Source organism: Rhipicephalus sanguineus, chromosome 9 (genome assembly GCF_013339695.2).
Source record: "Rhipicephalus sanguineus isolate Rsan-2018 chromosome 9, BIME_Rsan_1.4, whole genome shotgun sequence".
Classification (NCBI taxonomy): Eukaryota; Metazoa; Arthropoda; class Arachnida; order Ixodida; family Ixodidae; genus Rhipicephalus; species Rhipicephalus sanguineus.
Window position 1 is genome coordinate 5,482,377 of NC_051184.2, and position 22,705 is coordinate 5,505,081.

The 22,705-nt window shown below is 46.1% G+C and overlaps 1 protein-coding gene across 1 annotated transcript; it reads left to right on the forward strand.

The window, feature by feature from the left end:
* Positions 1 to 4,074: 4,074 nt before the first annotated feature.
* Positions 4,075 to 21,603, forward strand: LOC119404314 (inactive pancreatic lipase-related protein 1-like). The gene is made up of 8 exons (XM_049419343.1): positions 4,075 to 4,146; positions 5,553 to 5,833; positions 12,353 to 12,499; positions 15,292 to 15,400; positions 15,731 to 15,850; positions 16,791 to 16,922; positions 18,176 to 18,433; positions 21,485 to 21,603. The coding sequence occupies exons 2-8, from the start codon at positions 5,591 to 5,593 to the stop codon at positions 21,601 to 21,603; spliced, it is 1,128 nt and encodes a 375-aa protein (XP_049275300.1). The 5' UTR covers positions 4,075 to 4,146; positions 5,553 to 5,590.
* Positions 21,604 to 22,705: the final 1,102 nt, after the last annotated feature.

The following is a 22,705-nucleotide window of genomic DNA, read 5'->3' on the forward strand; positions in this document are numbered from 1 at the left end:
GCAAGTAATATTGATAAACGCGGTAAATCTGCATGCGCGGAGCAAACTTATTACGGCATTACACACTCCGGTGCGCCGGTCACAGCGAGAGCTTTTTTACCAGTAGAGCGATTTAAACTCTTCGTTCCGTCGGTTCGCATGACCAGAAAACTATCACCATCACGAACGGCCCCTACCTTATATGACATCTCGCGTCGCCTAGCCCCTGGCACAGATACGCCTAGCGCGTGCAACGCAATAACTCGGCCGGCGCGCGCTTTCTTCGTCCTTTTCTTCATCTTAGATTGACTATAAATAAAGACAGTTTGCTCTTGGCGACGTACAATGGAGAAAGGAGGATGGCTATTGTACATTTACCAGCAGAGCTGTTATGGCCGAGGTTGGCCGTGTGTCGTAGATAGAAAATCATCATCATCGTGAACCGGCACGCGCTTAATGACCGTCCAAACACTCTGCATAGATGGCTAAGAGAAGTTGAAACGTTCCCACCAGCTCTGCTGTGACCCAGAGTTGCGCGACTTACTGCAAGCTGCGCTAATTTTTTTTTTTGTATCGCCTAGTAATTTGGCAGATAATAAGGCATGTGGCCAGCACACCCATTGAGGTTGACACGATGGATGTGAAATGTAGGCGTTTCTTCAGTGCGTGTGCCTTCTGAAGAAAACAAATGAGGAGCACAGAACAGACACTGTACCCAAGTGTTCGTAGCCCTACGATGGAATAAGCTGTTTTTAAAGACGTAAATGGAAGATAAAGGAGAGAAAGAAACAGACAGGAACAGAAAAAGAGAGAAAAAAAGGGAAAGAGAAATATACAAGGAGATAGAAAGAAAGGGAAGCAAGAAAAACATAGAGAGAGAGAGAGAAAGAGATAGAAAGAAAACAAAACAGTGATAGGGAAAAAACAGAGAGGAACAGAACGAAAGAGAGGAAAAATGAAAGAACAATAAAGAGAAGCAATAAAGGCCGTACATCTCCGCTGTTCCTTCAGGCTTGGCACCCCTAGTGCGAAGCAGCTACCTCACTTTTTTCAACAACATCATTGCGCGTGCGCGCCCTCTCATTTGAATTGATCGGCGCTCGCCCTACAGTTCCTACAGCACGATTCCTACAGATCAAGTGTATCCGCCCTAAAATCCCAGCTCTGCCTCCCCTCACTTTCTTCTCGCCGCAAGACTGCTCGTCTAATATTATTTTTTAGGTTTTTCCATTCGCTGCCTCCAGGAAACCAAATCATCATTCCTGCACATCGTTCCTCTCGCCACTCGCACCAAAATGCTGTATATCTACCACGTGCTCATACGACCACCTACCAACGTTCATTTTTCCTGCATACTGCCGGAGAATGGAATGCCCTTCCATCCGATATCGCCCTCATCACCGACATTGCTCACTTCAAAGCTGCCATTGAAGACCATCTTTCAAGACATGAAACCTAACCAGACCCGCCAGTTTTTTCGTTCGCCCACCCCTCATGTAATGTCCCATGTGGGACCTTTGAGGTATTATGAATAAATGAATAGATTTGAAATTAGTTGCGGCTGCGCCCTCTTTTGTCCGTTGGCCGTCCTTCCCTTCTTTTTCGTGTTCGTACGCGCTCCTGTAAGATCCAGCGGCCGTGCCTGTACGAAGGAGCAACTCCGTAGCGGGGAGGCTGATGCGTCGACCGCGTCTCACTGGTTCTTAAATTTCATTTGCTGCGATGCCTGCTTAAACATATACAGTATCTGTACACGAGTGACGCGTTTTACTACTACCAGTAACAGCTGTTGTCCTTAGGAGTGACTAAATCTGTCCGTGTGTATGACCACAGACACGTGGTTTGAAACCTGCGGCTTTGACAACAAGTGTTCGCAGTTCCAAGTGATACCTCTTCGTATTGAGCAACGAACCATTGTCACCATCAATAGCTCGCCCTTAGAGCGATTCAGCTGCAACGTCTTTCTTATTGACGTACTTGTTAACAAACTGACATATTTTAATTGGGACATGTAAACAAATGCGCATATACATTATCAACATTAAATTGCCCACTGAAACACGATTTAAAAGTATATTGCACGTCGTCGTAATAAAAGCAGGAAAAATACATATTTGTTGAAGAACATTTTAACATATCGCGTATTGAAGACGTCGTGAAATTGAGGAAATATGAATGTGCTAGCGAAGGGCGACCGCTAATTAACAAAATGTACTTTAACAAAATTTGTGCCTGGGTTCATGCTTGAAAGGAATTCGAAAATATTCTGTACAGTGATTAGTAATAAACTCTGAAGCGCTGCAGTGGGTCCTGCTATTAATGTTTTAAAGAAAGAGCTGTTGTCCTGTGTTGAATGTCAGAGGCGTAGCCAGGGGGTGGCACACCGAGCTTGTTATTTTATTTTGCACTGGTTTTAAGCATTGTTAGCCTTGTCTTAGGCGTGTATTGACCACTGCATGACCATGCGACATGAGACAGTGGATAGACGAGAAGCCGGGTCGTAAAGTGCTACGCACTTAGTACGCACTTAGAAGACGACGCCCGACAAAACGCTTTGTGACGTGCGTTCCTCATTTGCTGCCTTCTGTGCTGTTTGCAGTCATAAGCAAACCTGCGCCGCGTATGCAATCCGTAATCGACGCAAAAATGCTGCGGTAGATCGGTGTGCAATGCACTGTACAAGAGGATACGCTGTGTTCAACTTCATCGTAGCTGTCATTCCGATACCAGCTGCCCCTTTGAAGGTTTTATGTTCCATGCAGTTCTTTCATGCTTGCATGCTTTCATGCAGTTCTTTCATTGTGCCATACATACATGAAAAATAGACTGCAGAGGAGTATTTCGGTGCAAAATAAGCCTTAGAAATCGCCGGCCATAAACCCCGCCCACCGCTGGTGACAGCCATTTTGCCATGGCACGTGAGACACGTCATGTGCCGCACGGAGCGGAGCCGTCGTCTTCTGTCAAAGTTTCAGTCATTGCAAACCGTTCAATTTCAACGACAAGCTGACCAAATCTGAAATAGCTCGACTGCACGCGCAGCTGAGCACGGAACAAAATCGATCGTCCGAATGCAGACGCTCACAGAGCAAGCAGCTTGTTACGTCACGGCTCGCGAGTGTGCCAGTGTTGCCGGACTCTCAGGCCGCTCGCTTGTTTATAAAAGATAGTCAATTATAAATTAAGTGCTCGACCAAATGCGCTAAAATTTCGCCAGCTTGTTTGCGAATACATGATTAATCCACGTGACACAGATTATGATCGAAAATTGGTTGTCATGGCCACTTTAATTCTAATAATACAATATATATCAGGAACGCATAACACCATATCATGCACGGCAATGAAGTAAACATACGTTATCCGCCTACAAGCGATTGCGTATCAGGGCAGCATAATCTTTTCAGAAGTACTTTACCTTCATCGTCCGGTGCTCAGGTGACACCCCTCCGCTTGCAACCCCGTGCCTTGCAGACAAAAAGATGCCTGAACAAACTAATGTGAAATTATATTTTGATATCAGCGCATGAATTGCGGTTTTTCGGAACCAATATCATAACCTGTTTTTCGAAGCAAGAGTTCCGTTTTGTAGTCACGGCTTGCACGATAACTGTTCTCCCAGCTGGGAGGAGCCCGTCAGGGGTTACCGCCTGACCGGCTCAAATTATTCTGATATTATAATTTTGACATCAGTGTAATAATTGCACTTTTCCGGAGCCAATATCAGAACCGTTTTTTCGAAGCGACGCTTTAGTTTTGTTGCCCCAGTATGCGAGATAACGGTGCTCCCAGGTGGGAGAAACGCGTGAGGAGTTACTGGCTTTTTTCCTTACTTCCTATTTGTAATGATATATAATTGAATAAAAGTCCATTCAAATGGTGCACAGCAGAATGGAGGAGGGGGAGGGGGGATGGCTCCCAAGCTTTAACAGGAACCGCAAGCGGTTCTCAGGACTCGCGTGCGTTATGAAGAAGCCAAGATAACGTTATCATCGCGTGCGCACCTCTCTCTTGGATTTATCATCGCAGAACAAAGGTGATATCATTAAGGCCTATTGTCTCTACAGGTGTGGCTCAATGCTTATATTGCGAGCGTGCGTAGCCTAAGAGATTCACTCAAAACTATCGAAATCATTGTGTTATTGGCAGCAGAGGATCCGAATAGCGGTATGTGGCCGACTGCGGCTGTCTTGCTTTCCTGCTGTTCTGCGCTTCTCGTCGGAAGAGGTACGTTTGAATGGAAACATGTGAGCGTGTCTCTTTTTGTGGGTGAATATAAGGTATAGTCCTATTTGAGACTATACCTTAGTCTTATTTGAGTCTATGCTATGAGGGACAACACTTCTTGAGCTTCCCATTAACCCTGTCACAGCAATAAACATAAACCAGACGCATGGCCACAGGTTTGTGGAGACCTAAAGAAGTCAACACTAGCTAAACAATATCTGTACGGAGAACCAATGCTTAAACAGCGAACTTTTACTTATATATATGTCAGTATTTTTTGCGCAATAAAGTTCAGCTGTAAATATCGCCTTGTACCCTTTACTCCTCTGCGTCCAATGTTTTTTTCGCGCTGTACCCAAAGATAAATCACCAGCTCGCCCAATGTTATACTTTAGTAATTATGGTCAATTTGGACTCAGGTGTACGACCCTCGACCACTGCCTGTTTTGGAATGTGTGCGTGCTTCTCGGTTGAGCCGAGCTGATCGGGTCCTGCTAACTCAATCCCGAGTTCCGTTTGCAGAACTTCTTTTCGAGTTACTGTATGTTACTTTCGGCCCTGTTTCCCGGCGTTCGTTTATTTCGTTCATAATTATCTGCGCTTCTCACCATCTTCATCTCCGTCTTCTATTCACTCCTCCCGAAAAAATTGGCAGGGGAGGAGGGGCAGCTACTCTTGCCCCCGTCGTTGGCAGGTGCCAGCCCGTTACGTCCCCCATTTATTCTTAATCTTTTCTCTGCGTGTATAGATGATTTATATTGCCGAAACACGAAGGATAGCGAAGCAACTTGAGAAAAAGTTGAGGACCACGCAGCGTGCAATGGAACGAAAACTGATAGGACTAACATTGATAGGTCGGAGGACGGCAGAAATTGTCAGGGAACAAAAAGGGGTAGCAGATATCCTAGTTTACATCAAGCGAAAGAAATGGACCTTGGCTGGCCACGTGATGCGTAGAACAGATAACCGGTGGACAGCAAGAGCAACAGAATGGTTACCAAGGGATGGGAAACGCAGTCGAGGCAGGCAGAGGGTTAGAGGGAGTGACACAATTAAGAAGTTCGCAGGGATGAAATGGAATCAGCTCGCACAGGACAGGGTAAAGTGGAGATCATTGGGAGAGGCCTTCCTCCTGCAGTGCACTAAGACAGACTGATAGTGATGATGTTGATGATGACGATTATGATATATTTGGATATCAAACAACAGCAACAACAACAACATACATACGTCTCGAAAATGATAACAGACATGAAAAGCGATTATGTGCACTTATGCTATCTCCCGGTATCCCGGTAACAATTTTGAAACCGCCTTGTGACGTTTGAAAACTCTGGTCACCGCAGTGCGAGCAGTAGTGAGATGCTACGACGAGCTCGGTTGCATGGACACGGATGGAGTTTTCCACCACCCCGAGCACCGTCCCCATAACCTGGTTCCTAAGGATCGACACGTGGCGAACACCAGGTTCCTCTTCTACAACCGACGCAACCGGCCGGGCTACGTGGAACTCTGGTGGAACTCGAGCGTGGATGCGATCAGCACGGCGCCTTTCAACAGATCCCTCGAGACGAAGTTCATCGTCCACGGCTACTTGGACAGGTTGTTCTTCGGCGCCTGGATGACGGTCAGTGAACTCACTTTCTCTCTCGGCGTTTTACATTTTGCTTAGTGAGAACTGTGGGAAACTAGTACTCAAATGATCCGCTATTAATATATTTCGATGTAGGTTGCGACAACTAATTGGCGCATATCTACAGAAATGTTGCACTTATAAGTATTTCGCTGTGCCAATCTAAGGCGATACTTATGGTACGCTCTCTGTATTGCTGCAGATTGGTTCCAATAATTAACTCAAATATATCTCAAATTGGTGCATTTATAAGTATTCTATTGCGAGAATATAAGCCGATACATATAGTGCGCTTTCAGTATATCGTTAGACATAGCTTTCACCAACCAAGTGGTACATATCAACAAAAATGTTGCACGTAAAAGTATTTCATTGAGGGAATCTTATCTTATATACTTAGGGTACGCTCTCCGTATTGTTGACACAGGTTTCGCCAACTAACCGGTACATATCTACAAAATGTAGCACTTATCAATATTGCATTGCAGGAATCTAAACATATATTTATGGTACGCTCCCAGTATTATTAGAAACAGGTTCCACAATCTAAGTGGATCATATTACAGCACTGCTCGGGCCGGATTTTACGGCCCGGGCCCGGCCCGGGCCCGCTTTATGAAGCCCGAGCCCAGCCCGAGCCCGTGGTTCCAAGCGCGGCCCCGGCCCGGGCCCGGGCGTTCATTATTAAACTAATCCAGGGCGCGCTTGTTCATTACCAGGCCCGACCCCGGCACGCTAGAGGATATTAGTTGTTGATGATGACTATTAATGATGCCGTGCGCTTTGTAGCGAGCGATCGGACGGAAAATTCGGAGTTTACATGCATCGAAAGGTTGCTTTGGCCGCGGTGGTAGCTAAGCGGTTAAGCTGTTTCGCTGTTAAGTCCTAGGACGCGGGTGCGATTCCCGCGGCCGCGGCGGCCGCAATTTGGTGGGGGCGAAATGCAAGAACACCCGTGTATATACTTATCTTTAGGTGCACGTTAGAGAACTCGAGGTCGTCGAAATTGATCCGGTGCCACTCCGACGTGCCTCGTAATCATATCGTGGTTTTGGCACGTAATACCAAGGAATATAAGTGAAATGTATCGTATGTGTCAACCTCAAATAAAAGACCGAAATCTTTATGCCTCCAATGGTAACAACCGTGATCTGGCCCATTGCTAGTGCTGTTAATATATATATATATATATATATATATATATATATATATATATATATATATATATATATATATATATATATATATATATATATACACACACACACACACACACACACACACACACACACACACACACACACACACACACACACACACACACACACGTGTCACTTCAGCTTGACACAGTATACCTTAGACCATGGAATGCATAACATTCGCGTGTGCTTGAACGCCCGACTTACGCCTTTTAATGAGCGGGTCCTAGTCCGGCCCGGCCCGCAGCCTCAAGCCCGGGCCCGGCCGAGGCCCGCGGCTTCAAGCCCGGGCCCGGCCCGGGCCCGCACTTTCAAGCCCGAGCCCAGCCCGGGCCCGCCGGAAAACGCTTCGGACGGCCCGGCCCGGCCCGGGCCCGTGCAGTGCTCTAGATCATATATTTACAAAAGTGTTTCACTTGTTAAGTACGGTTCAAGTATACAGAATGTCAACGAGCCTCGTCTCTCGAGCTTCTTTTCCCTGTCGCTGCAAATCACTGTTATTAAAGTTCTGTATAATCTTGGCAAGTGGGATGTCCAAATTACGTTCGACGCAGGCTACACTGACAGATTTAAGCAGCAATTTAAACCACTTGGTAGACTAGCATCTTTGGAATAAGAGCGCGAAGGAAACAGCAGATTGGGATCCGTGTCATCTGGAACATAGACGACTTGTTTCTTTGGTGCTGTTCTGAGCCTATATGTACAAAAATGTTTCAGTTCCTTCTCGTTGCTTATGAGGAATGACATTTAAAGTGAACCAAGGCTAATTATTTAAATGTGGATGGCAAGTTTTCTTATATGACACTGAAAGCGCGATTGACCGGCAGGCCTTTGTGTCAGTGTGTCTAAAATTCTTTACAAGTAATAGACCAACAATTACTCTTTATATTAAAAAGACTGACAGCTATTTCCCAGTAACATGAAGCCGTTACCGACAATCAGTACACTAAACACGCTTTATTCAGTGAGCTCTGAACATTTGCCCGCCGCGGCGGTTTTACCGGTTATATGGTGCTCGACTGCTGACCAGAAGTTCGCGGGTTCGAATCCCGACAGCGACGGCCGCATTTTGATGGAGGCGAAATATAGAGGCCCGTGTACTTAGACTTAGGTGTATGTTGAAGAACCCCAGGTGGCCTAAATTTCCGGAGCCCTCCACTACGGCGTCCCTCATATCATATCGTTGTTTTGTACGTAAAACCTGAGCAGTTATTATTATCATTACACTAACTATTATTACCCTTATACTGACCATTTCTGTGCAGGGGAGCAACTATTGTCAAATACAAGACTGACGTGCTTAGGCATAAAAAAAATAAAGTGAAAGCTGCATAATATTCGTGTTATTCCGTAATAATGAGCCTTCTGTCGTCGCAGGATGAAGTGTTTATAGACTATCTTTATGGATCCGCCATAAAGCCATCGCCGGCTGTTAACATCACCGTTTCGTATATGAAACAACCAAATGAACAGCAGACTTATGTGAATGGAAGCAGCTGTAGAAATGCCTTCAGCGTTTCACGGCGCTTTCGACCGCGTATTGAGGGCACTAGAGGTGGTGAATAGCCTCTGACGTGCGACACACACTGAAGTTGGGGTTTTGCTACTGCCCAATCTTATAAAGGTGTGGTTGTTTATAACCAACACCCAGCCGCAATCTATGCAGTGGTGCCTCCTGTTCCCTTGTTAGCCGGAATGGAAGCCGAAAAGGTTGACCAGAGTCAAGTCTGTAAAGGCGCTCCTGGCGATGGTGGAGGTCATCCCATAATCGTGTCATAGAGGTTTTCAAAGACCTAGACAGCGAGGCGTTGATGTCATATCGGGAAAAGTGAATTGTAATGACTTCGCCGTTAGCGTGCGCCATTTTATGCTTCTGCGTCAGCTTGTTCATTCCCAGCTATGCCACAGTGTCGGCGAATACATTGCAATGTAACAGTATATCTTGATTGACACAAGTCACTTAAGGGCGTCACTGATCGTCCAGACTCCCTGCCCTCTTCGAAGGAGAAGCTCTTTTGGCACTTGGGAACACGTAGACCACTACTCACGTACATTAAGTGTCTATTAAGGATTCTAAGCGAGACAGGTTTACATGCTCGTCTTTATAGAGCATGTGCTACGGTGTGAAAACTTTCGTGCGTAGTACACATTTCCGGGCAGGAAAGTGTGTGAACAGTGACTCATTGTACCATACCGTAGTCACCTGTCATCATACCTCTCGCTTTCTCTACCCCTTTTCCCGTTACCCCCGTGGAAAGTAGCCGGCTAGAAACTCGCTTTCCAGGCCGACCTCTCCTCCTTTCACATCATTAAACATTATCTTCTTCTTAACGGTACTTTTTAATATTACGGCATCACTTACAAAAGTGCCAGACCATTTGACTGAGAGCCCGACATGGCACCGAAAGCGCCAATAAAAAAAAATCGTTCACAGAATCCGTATCGAACGAGTGATGGGTGGCGTGACCATCCTGATAGCACATTCTTATCGGCGCGTGCGCAGTAGTACAAGGACGGCGATATGATAAATGAGTGGCTCATCGATTGTACACTATAACATTAAGCAACGGGGACAGAGCGAAGGAAGGCTCCAATGCCATTGTTTAAGGATGTCATAACGTAAACATTATGTTCCTACCTCTTTGTTTCCCACATGTCACCAGCGCTTGTAACGAGCAGCATTCCGCGAACTTTATCGCGATGGTCATCATCGGTGGATAACGAAAGAATGGAATCATTATGCAATTTATACCAATAAACTCGCACGGCCCCTTTCGCTTTAGACGGCTCGAAGGCGAAAGCCATCTTTTTATTCTCAGTCGATTTAGTGATCCTCCCCCGCCCCACTCCGAAAGCTTTCCGCACCAAACGTGGTTTTGCACTGCCTCCAGGATCGGAGGCATTACAAGCTTTCTGCATCTCACCTGGTTTTGCATTGCCTCCGTGATCGGCCCACCTCTGACAAAGCGACGATGTCATGTGACGACGTTGTCATGTGACGTCGCAAATTTTGTCGCTATGTGACCTCATGACGGCGTCGTATGGGGACGTCATCAAGTGATGATGATTTTTCGCATCACTCGTGCTGAAGCCGACGCCGCGGGACGTCGACGGCCGATTTTCGCGGTTGACGAGGCATAGGCTTTTGCCTTAATACGTCGGTCACTGCACGAGCATGCGCGTGCTGCGGTGTTTACACCAACACATCAGTGGAGGATGACATCAGAGAGTAGCCGCGGTGCAAAGAATAACGTATTCGACTGTGTGCTCAATTAAACATGCTTGATAGACGAACTCTCACACTGCGCAAAGTGCTTGGATCATGGCCACGATATGACAACAAGAGACGTGCAGTGAGCACGATTTTTCAGTGGATCGCAAACTTAACAGACTGTTTATAACTGACTATAATGTTTCTTTTGATCGTGTTGCGATTTTAATGCATGCAGTTCATGGTCATTTTGCGGGAATGCGTGATAAGTATTTGTTTGCAGTCTACCCACAATAATCCGCGTGACCGCGCTTTGTGTTTTGTACTCTGCGCACAAGGACTTTATTTGTCAGCTAGAAATCGTACCTGTACACAGTGCTTTCTATTATTAAGGGAAAAGCCTTATGCGCCCCTTCGTTCCGTGCCTGCTTCCTATCTACTTTAGCCTTTGCGCAGGTGGTTTTCTCGGCGTTAAACAAGTTGAGTGGTATTTGTTCAAGTGTAGAAAAGAGGAAACAAGAAAAAAAAAGGGCAGCTACCTGTCAACATGCACGGTAAAGCATAAAGAGAGGTTCGTCAACTGCGCAAGCGCAGTGGTGTACAGGATACTTATAGCATGTGGACATAAGTGCATAGGACGTCCGCCGCGGTGGTGTAGCGGTTACGGTGCTCGTCTGCTGACCCGAAGGCCACGGGTTCGATCACGGCTGCGGCGGTCGCATTTCGATGGAGGCGAAACGATAGAGGCCCGTGTGCTGTGCGATGTCAGTGCACGTTAAAGAACACCAGGTGGTAAAAATTTCCGGAGCCTACGGCGTCTCTCATAATCATATCGTGGTTTTGGGACGCGAAACCCCAGATCTTATTATTAAAAGTACATAGGACAGACCAGGTGATGATGTTTGAACAAAAGGTCGAGCGAATACAAGTACCATCTGAAAGGAAACGCTGCATACATTCATTTGGCGCCGCACTGCAGATATTGCGAGGAGAGGGCATGTCGTCCCCTGTTCGACCAAGCCATTGTTTTGTTCAGACACAAGGGTACCTTATCTAGGAAAATCATGGAAGCGTTCTGCATGAAAAATAACGCAGACAAGTGCGTCAACCGGCCGTCTATGACCCTCCCTGATAGCGAGGTAGCACTTCAAGACTTCGGTTGAACAGCAAAAGGAATGACTCGTGGGAACACTTGCTCACCTTTATCGTATTTCATTTTCGCAAGCGTGTATATTGCGGTTAGGAAGTTTGGCCTCCCTTTATAGGAACGCGTTTCTTGAATAAAAACTTCAGTTGATAGGCAGCGCTGTGTCCCGTTGTTTGTCTGCCTTAGTTTTTTCCTCGTTCTTGTCGCACATTAACAAAATGAACCAGTGCCAACTAGCCCATTTCACTGTACTCCTAAATAATTCCTCTCTTTTTTTTTTGTTTCTTTTCTTGTCTGTTTGTTGATTCGATATCGCCTGCATATTGCTGGGATAGCCGGCTTTAGCATAGCCTACCTTCCTATGTTTTCACATGTGCTACAACGTCACAGTCTCTTATGCGTTCGCCTAAGACGACTCGAAGGCGAAAGCAGTCTCACGTGTTTCTTGTCAGTCAATTGTATTCTTACTCGCCCCCCCCCCTCCCTCCCCCACCTGAAGCTCTCTGCGCCTCAAACCAAAAACCACCTGTCGCGTTTCCTCCGGGATAGGCCCACCATTGACCAAGCGAAGATGACATGACGTCACGCTATGCAACGTCATGGTGACGTCATGAGGGCTTCATAAATGTTGCCGAATTGTGACGTTATGATAAGTCACAGGGCTACGCCACTGATGACGTCATGTGACGCTGAGGTCATGTGACTTTTGGCACGCCGACGGCACACATACATTCACTTGAGTGTCATTTGACTTTTGTCCGACTTTTATTAGTTTAATTTACCATTCCTGAAGTCTCGCGAAGTGTCGTCAGGTCTCGCGAAATCTCGAAAGTCTATTGATTCATCATCATCATCAGCATGCCTCATGAGACCATAGTAAATAAAAAAAAGACTTCAATACTCCTGTTCAGTTTAGGTTGGCAATTAATGGCCTTTCTGACGTCTTTTGGTTGCAGGAGATGAAGGACGCTTACCTGAACAACGCGGACGTGAACGTCGTCATCGTCGACTGGAGCCAGGCCAACGTCGGCATCTACGACAGCGCATGCGCAAACGCCAGGGTCGTTGGCGCCGAGTTGGCGCTCTTCATCAGGAAACTGAAGGTTGTCCCCGCTCTTTCTGCACAAAAACACGCGTTTGCTGAGACTTTGGGGAGAGACTGAAGCTATCCTCGCAGAGTATTTCGACCCATGAGCTACACTCGCAAAACAGTTCTTACCCCAGATTAGCTTGTAAAATGACGTGACCAATGACGCGAACTAACACATCTGCGAAAGTGGTGGCGCGCAATAAAAGGTGTAGTTATAAGGCCCACTGGCGTACCGACATGGGGGAAGGAAAGACTATAGGTGCACGTTAAGAAATCCAGGTGGTCGAAATTTCTTGAGCCTTCCTTTATACGGCGTGCCTCATAATCATACCGTGGTTTTTGCACGTAAAGCCACACATCATTTTAACCGGGAGTACCAAGACCTACCGCGTGCTCTAACGCTTTGATCACGTGTTGGGGCCACACATTGGGTTTAGTCTTGTTGTGCAATGATCCCTCTAACTTTTCCCGCCCTCCATGTGGACCACCTTAGGCGGGCTTTAATTTTTATCTCGTGACAACTCGCTGCTGTCTTCCCTTTTCTCTACATACTTCGCTTATTAAGATCATTCAGCCATATTAAGCAAAGAGTGAGTATAATGATTTTATAAGCCGTATCTCCTGGAGGTTCTTTTAATCGTGTTCTTTAGGGCGGAAAAAGGTACAATAATGGTGGAGACGATATGAAGGGGCGGTTGCTAAGATTCTTATCATTTCAAGTCATGAACCTCACAAAGCTACTGATATAGTGAAACTGGGGCATAGTGGCTTCATGTGCAAAAGGATGAATGGCAGAAACAATAGAAAACGAAAATTATCATTACGAGCTACAGCTTCCGGCGTAACATACAATTTTAGTGTTCGCGAAATACTATCGTAGATGAGCCAATTGTTGTTTGAAGCTGTTCCTTGCGCAGACTTAGCGATAGCAGAGCGCCAACTGCTTTTTTTTTTCTTCTTACGAAATCACACAGATTGTGTCGCATATTGTTGCGCGTTTTGTGTCGATGAAGCGTGTAACCTCATATAATCTAATACACCTCAAGCGTGCAACCTCATGTAATACCTTATGTAAGAAATCCTATCGACCTGCCGTGCTTTGGCAGCTCATAAACATTCTATTCAGAAAACTAGAAAAAACACCCTCAGGAGAAAAAAGTTACTCTTTTTAAAGATACACGTTACTTCTCTCGGGCATCGTTATACTCCCTTCGGAGAGTCGTGCGAAGGGCGACTCTCCGAAAAAGAGTTTACGTGTATGGTTAAATTGGGCTTTATGGCGCAAAAGCGACAGAGGCTAAGCAGCGCCAGCCAGAAGGCGTTATGCAATAGCCAATAAACATTACGTAATTATAAATCTTACGTAAAAAGCCACTTCACTTTAAGACAGACAGACAGACAGACAATGAACTTTAATGTGGTCCTGAGGGGCGACTCGGACCACGGGGGAGGAGCCGCCGCTGGCAGCTCCCACGTCGGGACGGGCAGGCCATGCCTGACCGCCTCACCTTAAGAAACTGATAACATTAGACAGGGGAATAATTGTATCATATCCTAGAGTTAGGCTTGGTGCAAAGGTTTGTGATCGTTGTATAATTCGCCAAAATACTAAAGGAATTTATATGCAAAGAGAGTTATGTAAAAATTACCTGTTACTATTTTTGGTGAGCCATGTCTTGCTACGCATATGACTTGCCACATATTTAAATAGAGTTATATATGTGGAAAGTAAGGACTAACATAAAAGAATAAGAGGTGATTTTTTTTACAGCGAAGACGCTTTCGAGGTCCTCTAAACGGCAGTGCTTGTAAGGAAGGCCTCGAAGGGAAACAGAATATTCTCATCAACTTTCCCTTTACCCCTACGAAATAAAAAATATGGAAGCCGATACGAGTGCAGTCCCATTCAGTACAAACTGTGATGAATGGATTCGCCCACGCCCATGCTACACGCGTGCACGCTCGCACGAGCGGCCTAAATGTGCGTTTGCATGTTTCAACCCGGACATTACAACAACCTAACCTAACCTAACCCTACCTAATCAAAACCAAGGCACCATAGCCTTACCCCACGTAATCGAAGCCAACGAAACCTAATCCGGCCGTGTAAATCAATCAATGGTATTGCACTTGCACTCTTGGGCGCTTCGGTCTCGGTTTCGTCGGTGAAATTCGTCGGATTTCATCACTCCGCAGTAATTACCAGCGGTTGCCTTTAAACGAAAGGTACGAGGAAAGGGAAAGGCGGGGACGTCAAACAGAAGAGCGTTCGGTTTGCTATCCTGCACTAGGGGAAGAGGAATGGTGGATTTTTTGGAAAATCTCAAAGAGGCAATTATTTTCGCACGAAGAAATTCGATTCTCCCAGTTGACCCGACTTGTTTCATCTAGTCAGAATGTTTATTAATTTAATTTCTAGAAAAATTACTGTCACTAATGTCTCTAGTCATCTTAGGACGTCCTCCGCCACAGGAAAGTGATGCCGAAGGTAACGAACAAATATCGCATGTTCCCTTATCTTGATGTATTTCGGACGTATTCCTTGAGACATTTCTTTCACTTACATCGTACGTGCATTGCGGCAGTTTTCGCTGGAGGCGAGAATACTTGAGGCCCGTGTACCTAGAATTAGGTGCACGTTAAAGAACCCCAGGTGCTCAAAATGTCCAGAGCCCTCGGCTACGGCATCCCTCATAATCATATCGTGGTTTTGGGACGTTAAACCCCAGCAATTAATTATTACATCGTATGTGCGATCATCTATGCAGGTAGTTGTACAGAGCGATTCATTGCGCTGATTTGCAGGAAGCCTTTGGTGCCGACCCGCAAATGATGCACATAATCGGACACAGCTTGGGTGCACATGTGGCTGGTTACGCGGGCGCCAACACGACCAATCTAGGGAGAATCACAGGTGAGTCACACAGGCTTAATATGCGAACGTAGATACGATGTGGGTACTTGGTGGATTGCTACCATATACGTTATAGCACATGATAGTGGACTACAGACAGCTGGCTTGTACAGCAAATATATATGAGGAAAACAATTCTTCGTTTTCTAATGTTGAAACAATTTTCCTTGGTTTAACGAGTACAACATGCCTGATTTTGATTTCCCCGTGAGCGGCTTTACTTCACAAATCAGGCGGCATCTGTGTGATGCGCAGTCACGATGTAGAAATGCTTTGACGACACCTTGAGCCCGAATATTTGCATCGTGAGTGTTGTTGCTTTTCACGCAGGTCTAGATCCTGCCGAACCGAACTTTCAGAAGATGCCTCCCGAAGTGCGCCTGGACCCCTCGGACGCCGAGTTCGTGGATGCTATTCACACAGACAGCCACCCATACCTAACCAAGCTGTGTAAGCGACTGCAATTTCGCCATCATTGCTTGGGATGAGAAAAAAAAAACAATTTGGCAGTTTGCAAAATTTTGGATGTTAGCGATGTCCCGCTGTCCCTGGAACCAGCAGGGAAAAGCAGAAAGGCTGGCAACACTGTACTGAATCTGTGTCATATCGCCTTATTGTCAGTCCTACTTTAAGGGGCCCTGCAGCACTTTCAGCATGGTCAGAAAATGCTGCCGATAGGTAGGTGGAGGCTCCTGAAAACATGTCAACCCAAACATTATAGCGCAGCACGCGGCCTGGAATTTACAATTAATTCTCAAATAATAATTGCTGGGGTTCAACGTCCCAAAACTACGATATGATTATGAGAGACGCTGTAGTGGAGGGGCTCGGGAAATTTTGACCACCTGGGGTTCTCAAACGTGCACCTAAATCTAACTACACGGGCCTCAAGCATCTTCGCCTCCACCAGAAAATGAGGCCGCCGTGGTCGTGATTGGATCCCGCAACCTTCCGGTCAGCAGTCGAGCACCATCACCACTACACGGACCACCGCGGCGGGTATTAATTCTCAAAGTCAGGTAGAAATCGTTCTCTATTCTTTCTACAAATGATGCCATATAACCAAGTGACCGTGCCACCTTGCCATCCCTCCCTGCTTGGCTTCCAGCGCGCTCGTCGGGACGAGAGAAGAGAGAAAGCAATGACAGCGTGCGACAAATCCCTAACTGGCTCGTAGTTGACGGATTCTAAAAATATTTGCCGTGGTCGATTCGTTAGGTAATATTCTCCTTTAATGAAGCCATTCGATGGTTACTTCGGCTTTAAGCAGCGGGAATGAGCACAGAAACAAGATCTTATATTTATGCATAGACCTCACCAAACAAACAGTGCGAGCCCTTTCCCAACGGTAGCAAGTTGCATCACAATTGTCGTCTTCGCCTGCTTGCAGGGAGCAGTGAAGGCATGGGAATGTGGGACCCCGTCGGTCACGTCGACTTCTACCCGAACGGCGGCGAGTACATGCCCGGATGCGACTCGGTCAACCGAGTCTGGAAGCTTTTCACTCATGGAATAATCAAAGGTGAGACATACGCAGGAGGAACGTTGAAGATTGGGCCTGTTGGTTGAACATGACTGAGCCCCGGCTGAGGAGTCGCAACGAATGAGACGGCGATGCGAACGCGGCCCGATAACCTCATCGCGTTCCACTCACAAGTACTAAGCTTATACGTCGTCCAGATTCTTCATTAGGTGCAACGCACATGTAAGAATAGATGTGCGATATAACTGCCTTGTATTCCTTCGTAAGGCGGTTGCCGTCACACACAGCTTGCTAGTGATGTAGCGTGGCGTATATGTACAACGAAAAGATTAGACAGACAGACAGACAGACAGACAGACAGACAGACAGACAGACAGACAGACAGACAGACAGACAGACAGACAGACAGACAGACAGACAGGACAGACAAGACAGACAGACAGACAGACAGACAACAGACAGACAGACAGACAGACAGACAGACAGACAGACAGACAGACAGACAGACAGACAGACAGACAGACAGACAGACAGACAGACAGGACAGACAGACAGAACAGACAGACAGACAGACAGACGACAGCAGCCAGACAGACAGAGACAGGACAGACAGACAGACAGACAGACAGACAACAGACAGACAGACAGACAAGACAGACAGGACAAGACAGACAGAACAGACAGACAGACAGACAGACAGACAGACAGGACAGGACAGACGACGACAGACAGACAGACAGACAGATCAGACTAGACAGACTAGATCCGACTAGACTAGACTAGACTAGACTAGACTAGACTAGACAGACAGACAGACAGACAGACAGATAGATAGATAGATAGATAGATAGATGAAGATAGATAGATAGATAGACTAGATCATACAGACTAGACAGACAGATAGATAGATCATAGATAGCTAGATAGATAGATAGATAGTAGATAGATTAGAATAGTAGAGAATAGACAGGATAGATAGAGTCTATAATAGTAGACAGACAGACAGACACGCTACAGACAGACAGACAGACAGACAGACAGACAGACAGACAGACAGACAGACAGACAGACAGACAGACAGACAGACAGATAGATAGATAGATAGATAGATAGATAGATAGATAGATAGATAGATAGATAGATAGATAGATAGATAGATAGATAGATAGATAGATAGATAGATAGATAGATAGATCGGACGGAGCTTCGTCCAGTCACCGTTATGCCATTCGCATTGGCGATGATAATTTACTTCACTGAACTTATGCTCAATATTTTGTTTCATCTACCAGGCGTCCGCGATGTTCTTAGCTGCAACCATCAGCGCGCCGTGAAGTACATGTTGGAGTCGATCTGGAACCAAGATTGCTTACCACTTGCGTACGAGTGCCCTTCCAACGAGGCATACGAAATGGGACAGTGTTCAGACTGTGGTGCGGACGGTTCGAAGTGCGCTGCCATGGGTGAGCGAGCTGTCCAGTGGAAACGCTTCAAGAAGAGCGAGCCGAGACGAATGTTCACCGTCACGAACTCTCAGAGCAAGTTCTGTGGTAAGTGGACTCTACCTGCACACATGAGCATAATAAAACCCACAGGGTCCCCATGCATTCGCCTAAGACGACTCGAAGGTGAAGGTTATCTTCTTTTTCTTCTCAGTCGATGTAGTCATCGTCCGCCGCCCCCCTCCGAAATCATTGTGCACCTAGCGTGGTTTCGCACTGCCTCCGGGATCGGAGGCTTGGCAAGCTTTCTGCACGTTACCTGGCTTCGTACTGCCTCCGTTATCGGCCCACCTTTGACGAAGCGACGATGTCATGTGATGACGTGATCATGCGACGCCACGTTATCTGACGTCATATCGATTTTGCGATGACGTAACAAATTTTGGTGATATGTGAGGTCGGGGTGTCGTATGATCACGTAATCACGTGACAGGGGCGTAGGCAGAAATTTTTTTTTGGGGGGGGGGGCATCCTTGATCAGAAGGTGGGGTCGGGCATGCAGATGTGGTCGAGTGTCATTTTGTGCTCTGTATACCATGGCAAAAAAAAAAAATTAGGGGTGGGGGGCGGGCCCGGTGTGCCACCCCCTTGCTACGCCACTGTCAGGTGATGATTTTTTGCACTTGTGTTGACGCCGATAGTCAATTTTCGCGCCTCAGTATAAGCTATCCTAGGATTAGGGGCCCTAGAGTGGCACGATCTCTGACTGTGCTATTATAACTCTTCTCTCGGACTAGCTTCGTACCAGTTTGCCAAAGCGTTTATACTAACTTCTACTAATAATATGACTGCAGTTTTCATTTGTGACATACCTTAATGTCCATTCTATCACATAATGACCTTAGCTTGACCCGTTCTACCCATTTGAAATTTCTTTTATATTTTTATCGGGGTTTTCAGACATTTCGCAACGGCGTTTGACAGAGTGGTCTGGAAGATAGCAAAGCGTGTCGCACGGTACTCCTGCCACCAGTAATACTTTTGGAGTTTTAGCTTTCAGAGCCACAATATGATTACGAATGAAGGGGACTGGATGAAGCCCTCGTTTATTTGTTCGACACAACCTAACGAAGGCAACATACAATGAAATCAAGGAAGGCACGGAAAGATTATTTCTAGCTTTGAATTCTAGTGCAGTAATAATCACATGAATGGAAAGCAATAAAAGACGAAAAAAAATTCACGCATATCCACGAAGTGAACGATGGTGAGTGGGCGAAGCACCGGGGATCATTCGGGTAACCGTGAACCCCCGTACATTGCCTACTCGAACATGCAAATGCGTGACAAACATGTGTGTACAGTATATACAATGTTATTTTATTGATGTCATAAGGCGTATATGGTGTTGAGGTGCGGACTTGCTTTCCCCTTCATTAGGACCGCCTTGTGATCGGTGAAATGAAGAGCCAGGGGTTCTTGAATGGGATGTAATCTGAAGTTAGCGAAGACGAGGTCTATACACGTCCCCCTGGTGTGGGCGAAGCACCGGGGATCATTCGGGTAACCGTGAACCCCCGTACATTGCCTACTCGAACATGCAAATGCGTGACAAACATGTGTGTACAGTATATACAATGTTATTTTATTGATGTCATAAGGCGTATATGGTGTTGAGGTGCGGACTTGCTTTCCCCTTCATTAGGACCGCCTTGTGATCGGTGAAATGAAGAGCCAGGGGTTCTTGAATGGGATGTAATCTGAAGTTAGCGAAGACGAGGTCTATACACGTCCCCCTGGTTGTTGTTGGATGTTTATGTCCATATAAAATGCATCTGAGACCATAAGGCGTCCCTAGCGGTCTCGATTCAAACCAGAGCACGCGCCGGGAGCGAGCGTGTACACCAGAGCTACGCTAGACGCGGGGGGTACAAGACTCCAGCCTAAGGTGCTTCGCCCCTAAAAGCAACTTGCCCTCTGTAGGGACTAAATCAACAGCCTTCGGATAGCAAGCCAAAGGCGCTGATGAAAACCAATAGACAATGAAGCCAAGGAAGGTTTAGGGGACGTTATTCGTAGCATTTTAAGTGTATTGTAGTAACTATGATATAAATGTGAAGAAATTAAATTGGACGAAAAAACAACTTGCCGCCGGCAGGGACCGTACCTGCAACCTTCAGATAACGCGCCCGATGCTCTACCAATTGAACTGTGGCGGTGGTCGTCCTCCCGTCCACTTTATCGTGTACTTCTGTACATGCAGACCTGGGAGTGTTAGCGCCGCTCGTGGCCATGACGGCGAGTGTGGATATTCCCGGCTGGCGTCCCGTAGAACGTGATTTTTTGCGCCAGGTAGTGCGAACAGAAACTATCATCGTCATCAATCGGCACGCGCTCTATTCGTCGTCTTCTTCCTCTCAGTCCGCTTCTTCATCTTCTGCATCGTTCCCAAAACACGTGCGCCGATTTCTCCTGCGCGGGATGGAATAACTCTTATGGGTTTGAAAACGAGTGCAGAAAGAGAGAGAGAAAGACAAAGAAACAGAGAGAAAGTAAAAGAGAAATTCTTGGCGAAAAAAGTTTCTTGTAGAGAAGGGCGCACCCGCGAACTGAAGGCGATCGTCCTAACCACTCGGCTATCCAAGCACGGTAGCATAGCATAGCATTGTATAGTATAGTATAGCAAGGTGGCGGGTGAGGGGAGTGAGGTTGAGGAGGAGGGAAAGCAGAAGGAGACAGAGAGTAAAGCATAGCATAGAAAAAAAAAGAGAAAGAGAGAAATGTAACAAAGACAAGTGAAACTGAGTGCCAGATCTCAAGCATGGGTAGTTGTACAAAGATCTCTGCGATTTCAATGCTCATGAGCTGCACATAAAGCGTAAATGAAGTAGTTTGGATGAAGCATCTTTGTATGAGTCATTTCAAATTAATGTCATTGCTTTTTAAAAGTAATGGCACAGTAATATCATTACTTTCGGCGTGTGGTAATCTGCAACTTCATTTTAATACATTTTAGAAAATTCTAGGAAAGCGATTAGCAATGTAATTTAATTACTTTGTAGGAGCGATTTCGCCATCTTTGATGCTGACCTTTTTTTCCTTCGATAATGTTGTCGGGCTAATCATTTTCTATTTTTTTTCCCTCCCGCGTCGTTTCAGTGTTCCAGTATGCAGTTACGCTAAGCACCGGCAAAAAAGTGCAATATGCCAACGGCAGGGGCGACATTTTTCTGCTAGAAGAAGGCACCGGTGCCAGAATAAATGTCAACGAAAGGTAAGGCTCATTAACTTCTAAATGAGCCAAGAAAGGGTGAAACAAGTATCGCGCACTGAGAATCTGTACCGTCAATGATTTTGACGGTGCTTCGTTGAGCCAAAGAATATGCCTATTGAATGATGAGTTTGTCACCGAAAACACGGTACATAACGTAGTGGCGTTATGATACAGGTCGCCAGAAACGGTTGCACAACTAGTCGTAATGATCTGGACAAACAGAATTGGTAGCAAGTGGTACAGATATTGAGACATCTGCACCACAATAAAGCAAAAGAAAAGTCGACTACACAACTACGCAAGAAAAAAGAAAACAATGCGTTCATGGCAATGTGTGTAGAGGTAACGTTAGAAAATTATAAACAAATTTATCATAGATTACAACTGAGAAACTACAACGTAACACAGTGAGGATCCAATCATGAGGATCACGTTCATTGAGATTGATGTTAGGCACATTAAAGTTCTGCAACTTGGGAAGGGTGTGGTGAATCATTTTCTGTCCATAAATTTTAGTGTGATGTACCATGATTTCGAGTATAAAGTATGCGTAACTATTTCAACTAAACCGTTCACAACAGCGTTGCCAATATAGCACCGAGATGGAAGGTCTAGATGATATAGGTTTGACACCGCGTTTGGTGCGTATTAATCACATGGAATATAGGAAGCGCTCGTAGTTCTGCAGTTACCCAAGGTTTCGTGTTTTTTTTTAACACGCAAGTGTTTTATGCCGGGGTCTACCACGGCTCCACTGACGTATTTCCGTCACAGATATGACGTTGTAAAATATAAAGACTATCAGATGGCAAAGAAAAAAAAAAACTAGAAGAAAACGTTCCGTCGCCGGGAGCCGAACTTACGACCCCTCACTCCGCAGCGCGCGGCGCGAAGCGATTTGGCCACAGACGGCACGTTCTTCGCCATGCTAACGGCGAGCTATTTATATACAGCATTTGCCGGTGGCGGTACTCAGAGATCGGGGACATCGGCGTATTTTTGTTATCACTAGCGAGATGGTGCGAAGGGCTCGAAGAGCGCGCTTTAAAGATCGACGCCCCACGCGTCGCGATGAGTGCGTGCCTCTGCAGGGCGTGGTCGCTCGA